The 20548-nt window shown below is 43.2% G+C and overlaps 1 protein-coding gene across 3 annotated transcripts in view; it reads right to left on the reverse strand.

Annotated features, from left to right (window-relative positions):
* The window catches only part of PXDNL (peroxidasin like), a 338939-nt gene extending 318407 nt beyond the window's left edge, over positions 1-20532 (reverse strand). For all 3 annotated transcript variants that reach the window (XM_019547935.1, XM_019547951.1, XM_019547943.1), the window contains exon 1: positions 20396-20532. In XM_019547935.1, coding sequence (XP_019403480.1) covers positions 20396-20448 — 53 coding nt within the window. In that variant the 5' untranslated portion in view covers positions 20449-20532. The remainder of the gene's footprint in view (positions 1-20395) is intronic.
* Between the last annotated feature and the right edge of the window lie 16 nt (positions 20533-20548).

The raw sequence follows: 20548 nt of genomic DNA on the forward strand, positions 1-20548 counted from the left end.
AAGGGGACTAACAATAAAATACCAAAACCTATACCTCACTACAAAACTTTATCCCATACCCAGTAAACTGTGGCTGCTTGTAATATATTATGATGGTGGGTAGGCTATGTCAAAAGAAAATAGATTTGATGCACATGATCACTTGTTTACCTCTAGTATCTTCCAAATAACAAAAAAAGGTATTTATTTTGTTTCAGGAGATCAACTTCTCAGTTTTTTTCATGAACCTGGGCTCTCGTTTGACTCACCCTATATTTTTGGTATTTCTGACAGTCCTCCATTTTTCACCTCTGAAGTTGATTGCTACAATACCATCACCCAGGGCACATCTTTATTTCACTTTACTGTGTAGTTCAGAAGTCACTTTGAGCCACAGAATCTAAAAGAAGTCTATTTCATTCAGTGCCTGAAATCTGATAAGCCCAATAGAACATGCATCTCCTACAAACACACTTACTGGGTCCAAATAGTTCTTGCAAACTCTCTTAAAGTTATAGTTAACACCCCAACCATGTATTATTGAAAGTAATCTTATTAAGACCCAGTTTAAAGAAAGACATTTCTAACTTTGTCTTTGACTAATGCTAGTCATTGAAGAGTATTGATTCCATCCCACAGTTATGGATTCATGTGCATAATTTAAACATCACAATACTATCTGGAATAAATACTGTTTTCTTCTACAATACTTTCTCAAAGCATGTTCTATTTTCATCAACTACAGATAATTTTAAACTTTGAATGTGGGTTGTTTATCAGTTTTTCCTTGCCAACCTCTTTTAACTATATGGATCGATTTTAGTTATTCAATAAAAAGGGAGAAAGATGAAAATGAAAGCTAGAGTTTCATATTGTCATGTAATAATACTGTGCTGGAAGCTGTATTGATTTTATTTAGCTATCAACGCTGGAGGAGCTTTACTTTCTATTCCCACCTTTTGATCAAATAAGGGAACTGTCAGGTTTTATAAAAGAGTGAGTATTTTGAGTGGTGTAGCAAAACACCAGAGCTCTCGCACTGGCAGTGGTACCTAAATAGAGGCAAAAAAGGAAAGAGGTAAAGTAAATATGAAGTGCTCCATGAAAATGGCTTTTGCATTTTTATTGAGCTAAATATTCCATTCAACACTCAGATGAACTTAAATAGAATTTGAAAATCAAATTATAATCAAGAAGGTATTCTGAATGACACACCTTTCAAGATCTCTACAGGTCTGCGGAGAACTGCTGTATGGACTAATGATGTTAATCCTACTTGGGACCACAAATGTAATGAGACAATTTAAATAAGCCAGATATAAGCAACGTTCATCTATGCAGTCATGAGTACCATGAAAAAGAAAAAAAAGGCCAAGAATCAACTTTAACTGCACATATAAAAATAGCAGAAATACTCTTAAGGAGAAAGCAATGGAAAACGTGTAAAGCGCATGTTACTAAGAACATTAGAACACATCTGGAGAAAAGGCAAAATTATATTTCAATTTGATAAACACAGGCTATCTGACTATTATGCAATGGAAATTAAAATGAAATTATAGCCTGGTCAGGTAATTTAAGATACAGATCAGAGTAGGATCTTTACCTGCATAACACCAGCTACAGATGAAACAAGATTTGCAAAAACAGCAGATAGGTGTTCTTTCTTTGTCTCTCTCTCTGACGTTGCACAAGACACTTAGCACACATTAAATGCATTTAAAGCACAAACATCTGTGCATTCAAACAGATCAACATATGATAAGTGTGCTTGTATGGCATTATATCATACTATATGATATTCTATCGTATCATAGCAAAGTTATGCCTTTTCCAGCAAGAAATTTCTACGGCTCATATTAAGTAATATATGATGAGCTAATCTCAGACTGCTCCCTGGAGATAATATGATCAATTTTGCTCCCACCCCCACAACTGTACTGGAGTCTCAAACCTACTCTGATGCTGTCCCAGGGATGAGATGGTAAATTGTGGGTCCCAGACCTGGACTACATCAGAATCTCCAGTTGGCTCCAGTGCAGTCCTGGGGCTGAGACCAAAAATCAGCTGGTCATTAGTCCCAGCCTTGGGACCATAACAGGGTCCCCAAGAAATGATCCAGGAACTACAGGGCAGACCCTACATTGAAAGACTGCGGGACCTAAGCCTGTTCAGCCTTCACAAGGGAAGGCTCAGGGGGGACCTGGTGACTGTCTATATACTCACTAGGGGGGACCAGAAGGGTTTGGGGGAGAAACTGTTTCCCCTTGCACCCCCTGGCATGACAAGGAACAATGGACACAAGTTATTAGAGAGTAGATTTAGATTAGACATCCACAAGAACTACTTCACAGTTAGGGCGGCTAGGAGCTGGAACCAACTTCCTAGGGAAGTGGTGCTGGCTCCTACCCTGGGGGTCTTTAAGAAGAGGCTTGATGACTACCTGGCTGGACTCATTTGAGTCCAGTCTTTTCTCCCGCCCACGCTGGGAGTCAGACTTGAAGATCTACAAGGTCCCTTCCAACCCGACTTCTATGATTCTGTGAAATAAAACTTATACAGCTTATGCCACATGCACACTTTTATGAAATCATAGTAAGCATTACTGTCTAACTGATCAGAATGGCTAGGGACAGAAATTACATAAAAAATGCTTTAAATGATCAGAAACTGGTTTAAGCCTGTAACAGAACAGACGGTCAGTGCACAGAAACCAGTTTCAAAGTGGCCAAAACCAGTTTTGAGATAAACCTTTGGGGGTCGGATCTATTGAGGTCCCTTCCGACCCTAGCATCTATGAATCTAGTAGAATGTAATATCAGACTTCATCGACTGAGGTCACACCAATTTATGGAACTTGTGTCCCAGCCCCTCTTCCTGGTTTAAGTTAACTCACAGTGTCCCAGCATCCCAGCATGCTCTGCAGCCCTGGGCTGTGCTATCTGTTCTGGCCAAGCAGGGCTGGCCCCACTCCTCTCCTCCCTAGCTGGAACACTATCACTGCTCCAGTTGGCTAAGAAAGGGGTGGGGGTGACAAACCCTACAATGCAGTGCTGTCAAGTCTGCCTGGCAGGGGGCAGCAGTTCTTGCCAGGCGTCCCCAGCCCCCCACCACCCTCACTTCTCCAGTGGAATGAGCAGGGGCATGACCAGACCTCAGTAACTTGGGAGGAAGCAGAGGGGATTAATTCCCCACCTGCAAGGGGGGGTGGCATGGGCACCAATAAAGTGATACGCTCTGCTCACACACCCAGGGCCACAGTAGCCAGACACCAGTAGCCTGAGAGGAAGTGGGGTGGGTATTCCCTACACTCCAGGCAGAAGCAGAGGAGGCACCAACATGGTGCTCACCCCATTCCACACTGTAGATCCCCTTAGCCAGGGCCTGCACTACAGTTCCTGGGCCGAGTCCCTTAGAGGAGCAGCCATCCAGCTGCAGGAAGGAGGGTTGTGACCTGGTTGTAGGGCAGGGGGGAGCCAGGGCTAGTTACAGAGCCCGACTCAGTGCTACCTCCCATTATGATCCCAGGGGCCGGAGGTCAGTGCCCACTGCCTCCAACCTCCAGCCCCATGCAGAGGCCATGGTTTGCAGGCAGACTGCAGCTCAGTGTGGTTTCCTACCCCCTCACTCTCCCGGCAGCAACAGTAGCAGAGCAAACCATCACGGAGGGCAGAAGTGAGGCACCTATCACCTGCTGCCTGCCTGCAATGGTACCAGGTGCTCGGGGGGGGGGGCTGCTGCAGGCCAGGGGTATGGGCAGTGGTAAGGGGGAGGCAATGGACTGCTGCAGCCCAGTCTAGCCCAGCCTCTTAGCTCAGGGGCGTAGGCAGCGACCGGCCCATGGCAGCCTGCCCCAAGCACCTACCCCTCCCCAATCACACTCAGGCCTGGCCATGTCCCTTCCCTCAGCCAAGGGCTCGATCTAGTACCCCACCCCTGCCTCTGGCATCTGGCCTTAGCTACTGCAGGCATGTGCCTGCATGTCTAGAGCCAAAAGTGAAGGTCTATTCACTTGCTTGCCGGTTCAATCTACGCAAGTTAGACTAACCTGCAAAGACTGAATCCATTCAGGCTTGGGCTTTTTGAATGCCTGCACTTAGCCAAAATGTTTAACATGTGCCAACTGTCCCATTCAACAAGACTCTCTTTCCCTCCACCCCCTTTTTTATAGCATATTGTCCCCAAGTAATTATATGCAAGTGGAAAGTGGGCAAACTTCTTGTTAGATGTCATTCTATCGGAATTACATTAGTACTAGCAGTGAAGAGTACAGTACTGTAGAGTAGCCAAGTGGAATAAAACGTTCCTAAATAGTCTTAGTTGGCAAAGTAAAGCTTTTGCTAGGATATTTTAGATCTCTGCAGTCTAATTGCACTGCAGACAATAATCTTCTGTATTCATTGTGTGGAGGGAGAGGAAGTAGGAAAAGTGTAGAGCTCTTTAGATCTAACCAAAATAAAAGAATTCAGAGGGGTGCTAATAAAAAAGGTAGCTGCTTTAAAACAAGATAATTGTGAAATAAGTAAGCATAGGTACAAATCACTTCTTATTTTTATTACGATCACATGCGGTTTCTGTTGAAGCCAATACCAAGCTTTCTCTGCTGAATTCAGTAGAAAGTGGGTCTCTTTCCACTGAATTAGCATAATTTTCTTCTCTTGGGAGACAAGTGGGAATGTTTCTTTTAGCTTCCTGGGAGAACTGCATTTCATCTGGTAATGAGGGCTGCAAATAATCGCTTCTTTTTCAGTTCAGCTGCTGAACCAAAAAGAAAAGCACCGGTGTGTCTCCTTACTAAAATAAAAAAACAAAACAAAAAAACTCATTTAGTTCTGAATGAAATGTGTCATTTGATATGAAGTGGAATATTCTGGTTTTAGTCATTTTTAATAAAAACCAGGAGCTTTGTCTCAGCTCTGAAGCAGCTTTTATCAACAGTGACAGGGCCAGCAGCAACGAAGCACCTGCTGTATTGTAATTTTGTCTTTCTTTTAAACAATATGCAAGACAGCAGCCTATGACCGGAAAGTCTACCTCTATACTACTAATCTTCACCATCAGGAGAAGAATGTCTTGCATTCAAACGCCTGTCTAACTCTATCCCAGCTCTGTAGTTGGAAAAGATATCACCCTAGGAAAGCCTTGCCTCTTGCATAATTCCAGGACTATCACAGCTACAACATCCCTGGGGCAGGGACTGTGCAAGTATGGACAATGCCTGGCACATGGCAGTGCTGCTGGACCTGTGGTCAGTATTACAGATAATAATAGTCAAGTGATCATAGGCTATATTAGAAACAAGGGCAGATAGGATGTTTGGTTGCCTATGTATTGTCATAACCAGAGAAGAAGAATGATAATGAACATGGGGAACTGTTATCCTTGAACCTTGCGTTAAAGCTGCACAAACAGTTGAGGTGCACAGTGAACCTCAACAATTTAAGGGCAACAGTACCAGACTGAAATCAGAAGACCCAGCTTCTGTTCCCCGCTTTGAAATATACTGTGTGATGCTCATTAAGTCGTTTTGCTTCTGTGTGTCCCTCTTATTCCTTCCCCCTTTTTATCCGAAGGCTGGCCCACATGTTGCCTATAGTTCCCTCATTCCCATGTCAATCAACTTGGACCCTTACTCCAGACTCCAGTTATAACAAATATCACTTTATACAGATTACAACCAGACCTCCCACAACTGCCAAACTTAGGGTGACCATATGTCCTGGTTTAATTGAGACAGTCCTGGATTTCAGAGACTTTTGAGAATCACAACAGGCCTCCCAGAAACACAGGGGTGTGGGGGTGCAGTCTTGCCAGGAGTGCCTGAAGTGCCTTGCAGGTGGGAAGTCAGGCACTGCTGCCTGCCCAGCACACAGCCCCAGCCCCAACCCCGCTGACTTGTCAGAGTGCAGCAGGAGGGTAGAAGGAAAAGGGGAGCAGCATCCCAGATTTCCAGGATTTCTACCTGGTCAGCCTAGCCAAACTGTTCCTCAGTTGCCCAAAACTTTGCAGGCACCTGCTTCAGGCTATCCTAAGTTATGCATGGTTCCTGGGCTTCAAGTGAAGCCCACCCTCCCCCACATCCAGCTTTATAAAACAAGCGGGACTGCCACTGCTCAAAACTTAGTTGAAACAACAGCACAACCTGGCCAAATATTACAAGGTTTGATGGAGACAGACAGAATCCGACAGAGCTGTTTTTGCCTGCTACTTTCAAACCTACACAAAAAAAACTGCAGGCAATGTCAACATTGGCATACAAGTACAGTTTTTCAAAGACTCTTTCATTCTGCCCTGCTCTTGCAACTCAGGAAGCACATGTAGCCTTTCAAGATGTAGTTATTCCATGCCTTCAGGTGAAAGACATATTCAAACTACAATCATTGTCAAATTAAAAATACATTGATTGGCCATTGATTTCTACACTAAAGACTCATTCCACAAGATCTTGAAGTAAGACCCTGATCAATAATTTAAACCCTCAAGAAAAAAAATTCCGTTTACTTCCCCTGTGCCTCGCACGACCTAATTTACTACATTTGAAAGACCAAATTTTGAAAATTTGAAACTGCATACACAAATATGTTTACTAAATACAGAAATGGATGGTCGTATTTAATTGATCAAATTATTCAGGTAAACTTTCAGATTCAAGTGCTAAAAAAGTTTAGCTAAATCTGAAGAGCACTTCCTACCCTTCCCACAATCAAGTTTGTGCAAAATTCTGCATTACATGCTGGTTCAACATCACCACAAGGGCTCTAAGGAACATTACAGTCCAACATAGATGGACATAAAACTAGAAAACAAAACTATAAATCACATCCACTACAGCATAGTTTAGATGTAGCACTCTTTGATAAAAGTTACGGTTTACATAGTTATTTTATCGGGAGTACAACACTAAGGCTGTAGGATATGACATGGAAAAAGAAAGAAGACAATGTGAAATCACCAGACAAAACTCCCATCCCCTAATGATATTGTTGAATCAGTCTGAATGAAAACAAATAGAAGTTTGTAAAGTGACTTCGCTTATAATAGCTATTAAACTTCTCTCTCTGTTCTGCCCCACCAGGGGTGGCCACCTGCCAGGCTTGGATCCCTGGGGTGCCAGTGGCCTCAGTGTTTCTCCCAGTCCACCGCAGGAATGGTAGCAGCCGAGCAGCAGGGTATCCCGAGTTCCCTTCCTCTAGGCACAAGACAGTTTAAACCAACACACACACACACACACACACACACACGCACAAACTTTAATACAATATACATATATATAAAATAATTATAGGCACTTGAATTGATAAATAACATAAAAAGGGAAATATATAAAACTAATCATTCAGTTTACCAATTAACAATAAACAGCCCAACATATTTGCATTTACTAATTTGACCCCAACATGCTATACTCCACATTAACAACACAACACTTTGAATACATGAGTGACTTCATATCCCGATGCTCAGGGTGACAGTAAAAAGACGTTTGCAACTTTTCAGCAGTCAGCAGGAGAAGCACAGCACACACCTAGGTCTTCAGCTGGGCTTGCAGGCAGCAGCCAATAGAGTACACCGTGGCCTCTGGCTTGTCTGGTAGCTGACTCTGGCTCCCGATAACCTCACATAGTGCTGTCCTGCCTTTATCTAAGCCTTAAGTCAGAGGCAAACACAAACAAAGCAATACAAAAGCCACTGCACTTCCCAGTGCCTCTGGGCCTTTCCTGTCACAGTCTTTTGTTCACCCCCATAGGGTTTCCTCTATCACACAGCTCCCCATGTGACACCCAATAACCCTTCCCTCTCAGGCCAACCTGGTTTTTCGGGAATGCTTAAGGGCCTCAAACTATCTCCTCCGTTCTCACCCCCCCTTTCACCCTGCACGAGCTCCTGCTGCCCCAAGGGGAGGATCCACCCCTGTAAGGATCCCTCTTCCCCTCACGCCCCACATCCCTGGACATCCAGGGCTCAAAAACCATTAAAATAAAAAAATAAAAAATAAAAACCATGTTGGGGGGGGAAAACAAACAAAGCAATGCATGCTCAGCCAACTCGTACTGCTAAAAGCAGAGCCGCGCTGCCCGGAGCTGCGCTCCGCTGCCAGCCAGGCTACGCAGAGCAGAATTGCCACAGCTGCAACCCCAGGACCCCAGGTAAGTTTGCTGGGGCCAGCCCAGTGGCAACCTGCCGCATGCCAAAACACACATGGTCCAAGGACAAGAAGCAGTGGTGCAAGGCACGCTGCCACTACTTGTCCCCAGGAAACCAAATGTCCACACACATTCTGAGCAGAGAAGGCCATCAAGCTAAAATCCCAAATTCGTCAATACCACCTGACAATGTGGCCAACATTCACAGCTGACTACCCACCTCAGACAAGCAGGGCACCTTTCACAATCGACAGGGGACAGCCTGCAGCTCGTGTCCGAGGCAAAAGCTCCATTTCCTGTCTTGAAAGCAATGATTATCAACCAGGGTATCAGCTCTTCCTGGAGTGCCGCGCGATACTTTTAAGGGGCCACAGGATGTGTGAGGAGATAAGCAGATAAAGGCAGGCTCAGGCTCTGCCCTACCTAGCTGCTCTTCTGCAAGGAGGTAAGCACTGTATTAAATTTATGAGTTTTTTTTAATCTGGTGCCACTCAATTCACAACAGTTATGGAGGGTGATTCAAGTCTGATGAGGGGTGCCTGCAGTTTAAAAAAGTTGAGAACCGCTGCTTCAGAGCTATTCTGAGAGCTTAACCACTTTGCCACTGCACTCCTTTTGCCCTTATAACTTCGAGTAAATCAGAGAAACAAATCAAAATATGGGTGCAAATAGATATGTTTATGGTGGCACAAAGAGCAAAGTCCAAATCTGTGGTTGTAACAAAAGCAGTACATCTACAATTAATGCACAGATATAAACTCAGGTGTAGAGTTCATGCTGGAGTCAACTTTTCCTATTCACAGTGTCTGTACATGTGCCCGGGACTGCAACACTGAGCCGAGGTGGGGCATCCCTGGCTGCCAGGGGACCCATGGTGGAGGGGCTGGCTGGGGCACAAGGGTGCTAAAATGTGGGGCTAGGCAGCAGGCAGCCCCCACACTTTAGCACCCCCATGCCCCAGCAAGCCCGTCCCAGTCTACATGAGCATCTGATCTCACATAATTACTCTGCCATAAGATAGTACTGTCCCCGACAGTACTATCTTCTGGCAGTTAATTTACTGCATCCTAATATCAGCACACATGTAAACTGTGACACTTTGCTATAGAGTTAATTAGTCTACTCCGCTGTAAAGTGCTCGTGTAGATGCACCCAAGGTAGTATTAATTTGTGCCTCTATTTTGTGCCAGACATCCACTGAAGGTAAGAGACCATGGGTAGCCCAGAGCTGCCCATGCTCTCCAGCCACCCCAGGCAGGCACTCCAAGGATTTCAGGGGTCCCAAGTCTGCACACCGCAGGAATTTCCCCTGCAGGGTGTACCTCCCCAGGTTTCCCATTTTGCTGAGGCATGCTCCATGTTGGAAGTTTCTCAGAGCACTCCTCCGCAAATAGGAGAATACCAGGTTTCCCCACTTGTGGAGGCATGCCTAAAGAAACTGGCTCAAAGTTTCTCCATTTGCAGAAGTGGTCCCTAAGCATTATCCCTCAAGATCCAGCCTGCACTCCTGGGGGCAGCAGGGGCCTGACTATGCAGGACAATGGGAAACATCTGATCCACTTCATTTGGCAATCTCCATTTATGGCCCACGTTCTTCCTGCCAGCTGATGCTTCCTTTGCTTTCACTGCCTTTTTATGAGCATCAGATCCACTTTTCTTTGTGAGACTTTATCCTACAAAGAACTGTTCCTGAAGTTGTGCTTACACATACACAACACTTACTAATAAACAGCGCAGGATATGCAAGGGTTACATTTGGTAGAAATTCCAGCGTACCAAAACATATTGCACACAAGGACATTGCTGCACTTCCAACTAAGAATTTGAAGGCAACTTCCTCCCACACATCCCTTCAAGTGGTTTTTATGATCCATGCATGTACTATGCATTGAGTACAGGCTGTAAAACTGTGCTTTTGTTTAAAGTGGCGGTAAGTTAACAGTAGCCAATACAGTCACGATAACAAAGACAATTGACATCTGTACTCACAACAGAGACATACTGAGAATTTCCAGCATCCATTTTTACACTAAGATATGCCATAACGAAAAAAAACCCAACTTTTTTCCCCATCATAATCTAGAAAAAAAATTAAATTCAGGATTTAATGAAAAATATATTTAGAAAGCTATTTTTTTGGCATGCTGTTGATCAAGACCGATGTGGTTTGTTTGGGTTTTTTTAGAGATTTTTATGCAGCTATATGGTCTGTTTTATACTTTTCTCTGTGATTTCTGCCAATGGCTTTATTCCTCTTATTAGAGATTTTTATTTTTAAGTGTTTTGACAGTTAAACTCCAATTGCTCAAATATTGCCAAAAATAATTAGAAATATGCTCCATGTGTATTGCATGGGACAGCTACCAAGAAATGTGATCCAAGTCTCCATCGCACAACCTGAATCAAGCTTCCTCTGATTCCTTCCTGAATCTCGTTCCAAAAAAACAAAGCAACAAAATATAATAACAACCAAAACTTAAAAGCTAATCTGATCCTTTCACAACTTGGATCTGAAACATAACAGCTCTATGATGACACAGGCACGTCTTATTCTCAAAACACTTCCTTCTTCAATGTCTTGTTCAGCCACAGAGATGGATATGCCACCTGAGATCTGCATTTGCCATTCCTAGTGATTTTCATTGACATTGACTGAACGTTATGCCTCCTTTCCGCACAGAAATACAGTGAGTAGCACCCTGACTCTTTCTTTCTTGGGGGCATCTAACGTCCTTCCTTGTGCTGTTTAGAAGCCTTCTGTTTGACTGATCTTCATGAGTAATTCTGACACATCGCACACAAGGATAACACAAACCAGACAGCCATTACCCAGCAGTTTTCCCAGTCAAATGCATGTCTACCTTTCAAACCTCCTTAGGCTATAAACATACCAGGGCAAAGATCATCTCTCCCTGCATGTGTCTGTAGCATCTAACACAGTGGGGCTCCGCTACTTACTGGCTATTGAACAGGTCCGCAACACTGTAATACTGCTATAAGCACAATAGGACAGGACAAGACAGGACAGAAGGATTACCTGACTAAGCAAATGAACTGCCAAAGCTGAAACTACAATCAGCAGTTCAGCAGGAGTTCTCACAGCACGTTCGAGATTTGAAACATGGGAGTTATCAAAGAATCAAAATCATGGCCCATCTAGTCCCACAGTCTGCTTCCAACAACAGATGGCATCAGAGGTTTCAGTGAAAGGTTCAAAAAATATACAGGCAGTCCTTGACTTACAACGTTTCACACTTACATTTATAAACTGACACCGTTTCAACTTTATGATGTCTGTTTTGACTTTACAACACTTGATCTGATGCAATGCCACGCCAGCAAACAAGTTCACTGCATCGCTCATCTCCCTGGAGAACGTCTGTCTAAACTTCCTTGGACACTTTCTTTAAGAAAGGAGGCAAGGCTCCAGAAAAACCTGCAGCCAAGACTCCTGAGAAGAATCCAGCCAAGAACCCTTCAAAAAGTCCAGCAAAGTCACCTCAAAGAAGTCCTTCCAAATCAATATGATTGCTATTTACAATACAAATACATTAATGTAGCTATATTACTCATCTATAATTGATTGAGTACAAAATACAGGGTATTTTTGGTGAAAATAGGGTATCGGACCTTGGTTCAGGAACCAATCCCCGATTTACAACATTGGCTCCTGAAAACCACCTGTTAAATCGAATACTCTAACTTGGAACCAATTTTCTTATAAGAAACAATGTTGTCATAAGTCCGAGGACTACCTGTATAGTAAGAGCAGACAGATGAGGAACAAATTGACCCCCATCTTCCCCTATTCCATAACAGAAACTGCCTTAAACCTTGAGGCATAAGGTTTTTATTTCCTTTCTAAAACTTTTATTATTTATCATTAGCTGTAGATCAGAGATTGACGGTGTTTTGGGGCAGAGTGTCAAAAACACTCGCAAGATGTTGGCATGCCAGGAATTGACAGCAGGGGAGCCACAAGGGGCCTAAACCTTGTGGCAGCACAGCCCCAGCCCCTTCCCCCAGGTGCGCATGACAATCAAAACGCTTTTGCATGCCACACTCCAGCACATGTGCCAAGGGCTGTCTACCCCTGCTCTAGATACTGCTATTACTCACTAAATGGCCAGTCCCTCTTTGAACTATGCACTAAGCTTACCCAGCAATAAAGACAGCATCCCAAACTAAGTGGATAAAACAAATGTTTTGCTACTCACCAATTCATTAGAAAAGGAGTGGTCAACCTGCCACATGCACACCATAAGTGGGACGGGCAGCCTCCGTGTGCAACAGCCAGCACAGTAACAGATAGGACAGGAAGTAGAAAGCAGAGCAGCAGATCAGGCTATGAAGGGGATCAGAGTGCCACTCGGAAGTGGTGCTGGGCTCATTTGTGGCATGTCTGCTGACAAGGTTGACTCCCACTGTATTTGAACATAATCTTCATATCTTCACTTGACAGCTTACACCTGTCTAGTTAATTCTGGTTAGCTTTGTAACTCAGTCACTGAATATGCTATAAAATATTAGTGTTTAAATACATTTCCAGAAGAAGATAAAAAACAAACTTGAAAATTGTTCTCGGTTTAATTTTCTGGAACACAAACATCACCATAAATATGTCAGAGGGGGAAAAAAAAGAAAATGTCAACAAACTCTCTTCTAAGTGGGGTTGTAAGAAAAAAATTAGGAGAAAATGGTTTGATTTTCCATAGCTAAAGGCATTCTCTTGTGGAGCATTAAGATCTCACTACCATTCAGCTATCCTTCCTGCTTATGCACAAAACTTTTCTGACTCTGTACCACCAAGGAAATGTGCCATTAGCTGTTATTCGCTGTTGCCTCACTGACATTGCTGACTGCATTAAAAGTATTTTCTCTGCTCCCCATGACTGACAAGCTAAGCTTTCTGAGCATCAGCTGTGCGCAGTTCATTAGTACTACCAGTGTAGCAAATCAGACAATTGCTTCACAGAACGCTTCAAAGAAAGCAATAAGCCTTCAGCCTTCACTCCAGGACAATGAGGGTATTGATCCTACCACTCTAAACCTTAAGCATCTTTTTTAAAAAAGCAATTGTCAGCCAGAAAAAAAAAAGAGAAGAAAAGAAAGAAAAGATGAAATCTTAGCTTTCTAAGGAGACATGGGGACTTTTACTATGAACTTTTCCAACCAGAGTAGGTTAGACTGCAAGTAATAGTGTGATGGAAATTGTTTGAGGACAGTCCTCTATGCGTCTTTGATACTTTGCCTCATCCACTGTGGAGGCTCTAAAGACAACTTGGGAGAAAGGGCCGTAGGTTCCAATTAGTTAATAACACGGATCGATATGTAATTGGGGGTAGGATACTACATGTGCTGTAATATACTTCCAGTATGTTTAAATCAAATCCATGTACTAGCATTCATAGCTGACAGTCATGGCCTAAATACAAACATCATGCTAGCAACTATTATAGTGTCCAACTCTTTCATTCTTCTTCCAAGTGTACAGCTGTCTATTTTATAAACAGGGATGAAGTTTCTGCAGACAGAAGCACAAATCAGTTTTACTCCATTACCCAGTCCCTGTGACATACTGAATTTTGACCACTGAATGTTCATCCTCTGAACCAGCAGATCCACAGTCCATGAAATCAAAGTAGCTAAGCTGGTTAGGCCTTGCTTACATAGAAACTCAGGGCCAGTAAATTAGTGTAATTTTATTGCTACCCGGACATCACCCTGATAGAAACATGCACTCACTGAGGTGTTAAGCAGTCAGCAGCAGTTCTGATCTGCTGCTCTCTGGCAGAAGCCACAACCATCAAGGCACTAAGCACCTGGACTCAGTCTAGTCTTTCAATTCTGTCTCAATGGTCTAAAGATGGGGATGGTAGGTCTTGGGTAGCCTCCACCACTCCGTACTCTTGCCTAGGTGTACGCATCAAAGGTCTTGATGTGATGGTTGCAGGACTGTGTACAAGCAGACTTATCAGGCACCTGACTAGACCTCTCGTGTGTACACCATGATCCAGCAGATTGACTGTTGCCTACACTGGTACCAGCACTGCATCTATTTACATGCTGGGGATGGAGCTGGTAAGATCACGAAATAAACTTATTTGAGAGTTGTTTGCCACGATTACCCCACAGTCAATGCACCTCCACATGGATACGCAAGCTACCTATACAGACCGTTGTAGCACACAACCTATTAAATGGCTCTATTTATTTCCCTGATAATACAGGCCTCTTGCTTCACAGTTTGATCAGCGCAGTCCTTATCAGATGTTGTAATGTATATGAGCAGTATCTCTTCAAACACTTTAGGCATTCACATCCAGTCTTTGTCTTCTACTGCAAAAGCCACCAAACCTGGACAAAAGATTTCTAGGAAACAGTACATTGTCAAAATAAAACATCCCAGCATTTTAAAATGTTCTTTCTCCATTTTTTTGGCTGATGGATTTACAAAGAGTACCCCCTTCTCCCATACCCATTGGAAACCTTTTTTTGGACAATCTCAAATTGAAACATTTGGATCTGTCATTTTGAAACAGTCCCTCCCAGCCCCTCGTAAATTAAACTACATTAAAAAAAATAAAGATTTTACATAACCCCAACCCAGAATAAAATTACTTGATTCAATTCAAACTGCCTTTTTTCTTTTCTTTTTTGCTTTTTTTGTTTCTCTTTTTTCTTTTTTGGAGGGGAGGAACATCAAGCCAAAAAAAGTCATTGTTCACAAAGCTTTATCCAACACCTTACCAAAGCAACAACATGGCTATATAAGCTAGGCCTTGTATATATGCATGAAAAGAGGCTGAGAAACTGGGATTCACAGATGTTTGGGTTGGAAGGAACCTCAGTAGATCAGAGTCCAACCCCTGCCTGGGCAGGAAAGAGTGCTACGGTCAGATGACCCCAGCCTCGGTCAGCATGTTCAGCCTCCTCTTAAAGACCCCCAAGGTAGGGGGGAGCAGCTTGCTCTCCCTAAAATCCTGGAAGCTTAGCTTTTGACTGACTGGGGGTTACTTATCCTTTCTTTAACCTTCTATCAAGTTTTCATTGGTTTAGAAATTGAGCAAAGTCAAAAAAAAATGAATTTATTTTGGTCCTCCAAAAAACTGCATTTTTCTAAAGACTCCCCCCCGGCAAAACTGCCCACCTGTAATAATTATGATAAAGCTTTCTGTATAAATGTATGTGGGCACTGAATCACCACCTGCTGGAGATGCACTGGAGAACATTACTTCCACCCCCTCAAGCCACATCATCATTGGCATTGCACCAAGTAAATGTGCAGGATTACACTATGTCTTAAAAAGCCATCAGGTGTTTTTAAAGTTCTATATAGTGCCACTTCCCTGGACATACTCCTGGGATCCAAACCTTTGTCTCTACCCTGCAAAACCCGCAAGCCGGTACACCTAACTTGTGCACTTAACATGCCAATTTTTCTTCATTTCCCTCATATTATAACAATCACATATTTTCTGAGAGAGAAAAAAAATTAAAAACAAAAAAAATAAACACAGGTGCCCTCAGCAAATATCTTTCATATGCAATCATAGAACAAATACTTCAAAAGTTGTTGGTAAATTAGATTCAACACAAGCTACATCACTGAGTCAGTCGATCCAACGTTAGACATCCTCACAAATAAATACCTTGTAAAATTATTGCAAGATAAATTAATATGCACATGATACTCTGAAGTTACTTTGTGTTGAACCTGTTAATGGCAATGTATGCATAGCTTTACTTTACGTTCACACCATTCTGTGCTTGCTAGCTTAGCAGCAGTCTTTCCCACACTTCTGGCTTGAGTCATTTATTTCTGAATGCCCTTGGACAAACAATAATTATGACAGTGCCTGTTCACATAGCAGCAGCAACAACAAAAAGACCTTGCTAAACATTATCGTCAGCTGTGTCACATGGAACCATGCAGGCATGAAAAGCAGAAATACATCTGAATACCAGTTACATTAAGGGGCAATTTTAATAATCTAGGTTGGGTCTGATAGATAACAGCTGCAATGAGAACTGGCATATATCAAACAAAAATACACAAAGAAAATCTTATTTTGTTTTTAAGGCAACAGGACCGTTCTTTTGAATGAGAAAAATCTCTTTTTAGGCCAATGGCCTGTCATCTTTATGGTTCACTCCCTCTCTACAGAGGGGCAGGGCCAAGCTAGCCATTTCCACACAATGCACAAAGTTTCCACAAATATAGTATGGAGTTATTCCAAGCGAGTGAAATGCATCTCCTAATAACTGAAAGGAAACCTGAAGTAAACAGGAAGATCCAAAATAGGATTTTAAAAGTTTTGCCTGAAAGCTGTAGGTTAAATGGACGATAAGTTCAAATCACACTTATAAATTGCACCTATTTCCTCAACTTTTTCTATGAATATTCCATTTTTATATCCCTATCCCATAAAACCTATCATAGAAGTTCACAGTAGACATATGTCGGTGACTTCATTAAAAACAGTCAGTTTAACTAAGTTAAGTGATGTCGCGCTTTCCACGAGCAGTTTGTCTGCATGAAAAAAAGAAAGAAAGAAAACTCTGCCTGTTACCAGACATTTCTTTACCAATAGCTTTTATAATTCCCAATGGCATGACCCATTTCAAGAACCAGCAAGTGAAGAAACTACATTTTCCACTGCTTTATGACAGAACTCATACCATTAAACCCCCTTGGAAAGCATATCACATATATAACTTCGTTAATATTAAAGACGCTGGCTCATATCGCCTGACATTTCAAACGCATCTGATCATGCATTTAAAACAACAGAACTAGCCCATGCCTAAAGAGAAGCAGCTTTGGGCATTTTGACAGACTAGAAGGTTAGAGCTGCTGATAATAAAAAAGACAGACACAGGTAACCCTTCCCTAAAATGTCGTTTTGATACCCTGTCCAATACTGAGAATTTTCTCCCTAGGATTAATTAAGCAGATCTGTTCCTCATAACAGCTGCTGTTATTCCTCTCTCATCAACTGACATGCTTATTTCTTTTGGGAACCCTTTTCCCTATCTAAATGTGGTATGTTGTGGGAGTTTAAGATATTGTTTGTTTGTCATAAACCTTCGGTATTATTTCATTGCTTTAAATTGTTTAAAACAAAGCTGTTAATATTCAGTGGCTTTATCTGAATTTCTAGGTATACTCTGAAATTTCTTTCTTAAATAACTTTCTTTTTGACTCTTCTACCCTGCTTTTGTCCCAAACATTATTTCTTTATCACAAAGACTGTAAAATACTTAACAAGACATGACCAACCTTCCTCTTTGGAAACTTTAGCTGTGATGCCAAGGGAAGTAGTGTATTCTCCATCTTTTGAGTTCTGCGTACCAAACCACAGTGCCTTTTGGGAAGAAAACTTTAAACTTCAGTTACTGGACTAAATGCAGGACTAGCTGGATGAAATTCTCTGAACTGTGATATATGGGAGTAAGTGACTAGGTGATTTAATGGCCTTTTCTGACCGTAATCTCTTTTTATCTGTCTCTTGCAGACTGGGCCATTTCCACATAGCTAGAATTGTAAAGCACCTCAACGAAGGGAGAAGTGTTCCTAAATTTTCTCTGGACTATTTATCTCACAACTACAACATGTATTTTAAAGTTCTTGTTTGGCTTTTACCTCCTTTGCTCTTTGCCATACCTGCACTTGCTTGTGACAAGACTGTCTCATCAGCCTCTGGCCCTGACCTGCAAACTGCTCTGTGGAGGCAGACTCACTGTCTTCTGCACAGGGGCAGGGCTCTCTGACACTGAGCAGTACTTAACTGCGGGTAGGCATGGGGCTTTCCGCTCGATTGTCCCTCCAGTACTACCAATAATATCAGTAATGTAATGATAGGCCACAGCCCTTTGACAGTGTCATTTCAGTTACCTGTTTAATTTCACTGCTGAAACCACAAAGGATTGAATCTCTAAAGAGACCCGGCATCAGTCAGATGTGGGCAGATGTCACAAGTAGGCACTGTTCTTGTCTTCTATTGAAAAGCAAATTAAGCGAGTTAGGATGATTTTTTAACTGATCTGACTGACCCTCAGGAAAGAGGCTTTAAAAGAACAAATACAGAGCGTCACAGCTGTGCAACTCACTCCTTAGGACCTTCCAGGAACACACAATATTGAAGATTAATGTGGTTCTTACTTGAATCAAAAATAAAACCCAAACCTTTGTTCATTCTCAAAAAAAATTCAGTCTTCAGTTGCTTGTCAGTCTAACTGTTACTCAATTCCCAGTCTTTTTCTCTCTGACAAAGCTTAAAGTCAGACTGCTTTTGTTGTTGTCTCTTCTTAACAGTTTCAATAGCAATGGTTGCAAAGTTCTTGGAAGGCTAGCAAATGTTTTCTAAAGGTAACATCATGGCTGCCAAAATAGATCATCATGTTCACACACAAAAACCAGGTGGGTAACTGAGCGAGTTTACCCATGATGAGTTTAACTGGCTAAAATAGTAGACTAGCTCTGGTTTTAAACAATTTGCAGAGAGGTTTTAGCTTGTTATCTTAATCACCTCCAAAAACACACTCTGAAATAACAGTCATTTTGATAATCTCATGCCATTGTAAACTATTATTCTACGTTACTCGATCCTTTTCCGCTCCCACAATACAAATGTGTCCAAGCATCTCCCCTCTGATATGTAAACATAAGGAGAGCAAAAGTTAGATGTGGGAACCTGAACTAAATGACAGTAAAGGCAGTCAAGCTGAAAAACATCTGTCATTACTGGCTGTGCAGCGAAGCTTGCTTTCAAAGCAATGATGTGCATGTCCCATTTCATGACCAGATAAATGGGTATCCCTGCCTAGATGCAGGATGGAACCCCACAAAGCCCAGCCTGACAAGCGAACATCAGCAGCTGCTCTGCAATCCACCCTCCACAGAGATAACTAGGCAATAAAAACAGTTACACAGTGCATCCTCAGCCTGCCAGCAAGCAGAATGCTCAAGCTTCCATGTGTTCAGCTGCATTTATTATTTGTATTACCAGAGCACCAGGGAGGCCTCGTCAGGGACTACAAACCACTTAGGCTAAATGCATGGAACAAAACACCAGTCCCTGCCCCATGAACCTTGCAGCTTAACTTGGAAACGGTCTGCCGTGTCACAAGAACCTCATTGAATCTTTTTTATCTGCCTCACCATGACATTTCAGACTCCAGTGAAGCAATGCTCAACTCTTTAAAGCGGATGAAGTTTCAGCATCAGGAATTAGACCCCTTTCCACACAGATTTATATCCTGGGTCAAACGATTCCTTTTTTCCTTCACATCCTCCCAACACCTGCCCTTGTGTGCTTGTGACTTAAACCCCTGGAGACACAAAGCAGCTTCAGACCCTCTTCCGCGAACTCCCCTGGAGCCAAGCGTCACCTGCAGCCAGTGAGGGCAGCCACGGAAATTCACTGCTCATTTCCCATCCTGTCCAGTTGCACGCCCAGCCGGGCTCATTTCCCAGGATCCTGCCTGCTGCCCCCACATTTCAGAGCATAAAACATCCCCTGACATCACTCACCCCCCGCTGCAACCTCCCCAAACCCCCTGAAACAACTCATCCTGCTCCCACTTTCCCATTCACTCCTCTAGTGCCGGTCCTCCACCTTCCACAGCCCTTTCCCCACATCCCTACTTGCCTGCTTTCACCCTCCAGCCCTACCAGCAGCTTCACAACTGTGCACCACCCCCCACTGCTCTGCTGTGAAATATGGATTCTCATTTCTACCTAGGAGAACTTTTACAAATCTTTGCACTCTCCTATGCCTAATAAATGGCGCCATGCCCAAAAGCTTGCAAATAAACCTTTTTTTCTTTTTTTTTGCATCTACCTAGTTGGTCTAATAAAAGATACCATTGCCACGAGTTAATTCCTTTTGTCACTCTAGGTCCATACGGCTGCAGCCTGGATACCACCCCCTCTGTGCACCCTGAAGGGAGTGCTGATGTGGGTGCACAGAGGGGGGCAATATCCTGATTGGGTCTAAACTGGCAAAAGGAATGAAAAACTGGTGGCAGAGGCGGTATCTTTTATTAGACCAACTAGCTATTTGCAAGAACAAAAAGCCTTCATTCACACATTCGTAGAGGTGGCCAAGGGGATCCTCCTGGGAGCCACCGCACTGGGTCTCCACCTTCCCAGGACCAGCCAGCTCCCAGGGAGCATCTCCCCCCGCCTCTGTGCCAGGCTGCTGTCACAAAGCGGGGAGGAGCAGTCCCGAGCCTGGGCCCGTGTCAGGGGAGGGATGGCTACTTACAAGATTGAGGTCTGCTGTGGCACCCGGGGGACATGATCCAGCATCAAGTGCATGCAGCGGATGGTGCTCTTAAAGCAGAGGCACCGGCTGGGGCAGGAGAGGGCCGGGCAACACCACAGGGGCAGAAGCAGGAGCAGGGAGAGGCGCTGGGGC

The sequence above is a fragment of the Crocodylus porosus genome, unplaced genomic scaffold, assembly GCF_001723895.1.
Source record: "Crocodylus porosus isolate Cpor-Errol unplaced genomic scaffold, CroPor_comp1, whole genome shotgun sequence".
NCBI classification, from domain to species: Eukaryota; Metazoa; Chordata; order Crocodylia; family Crocodylidae; genus Crocodylus; species Crocodylus porosus.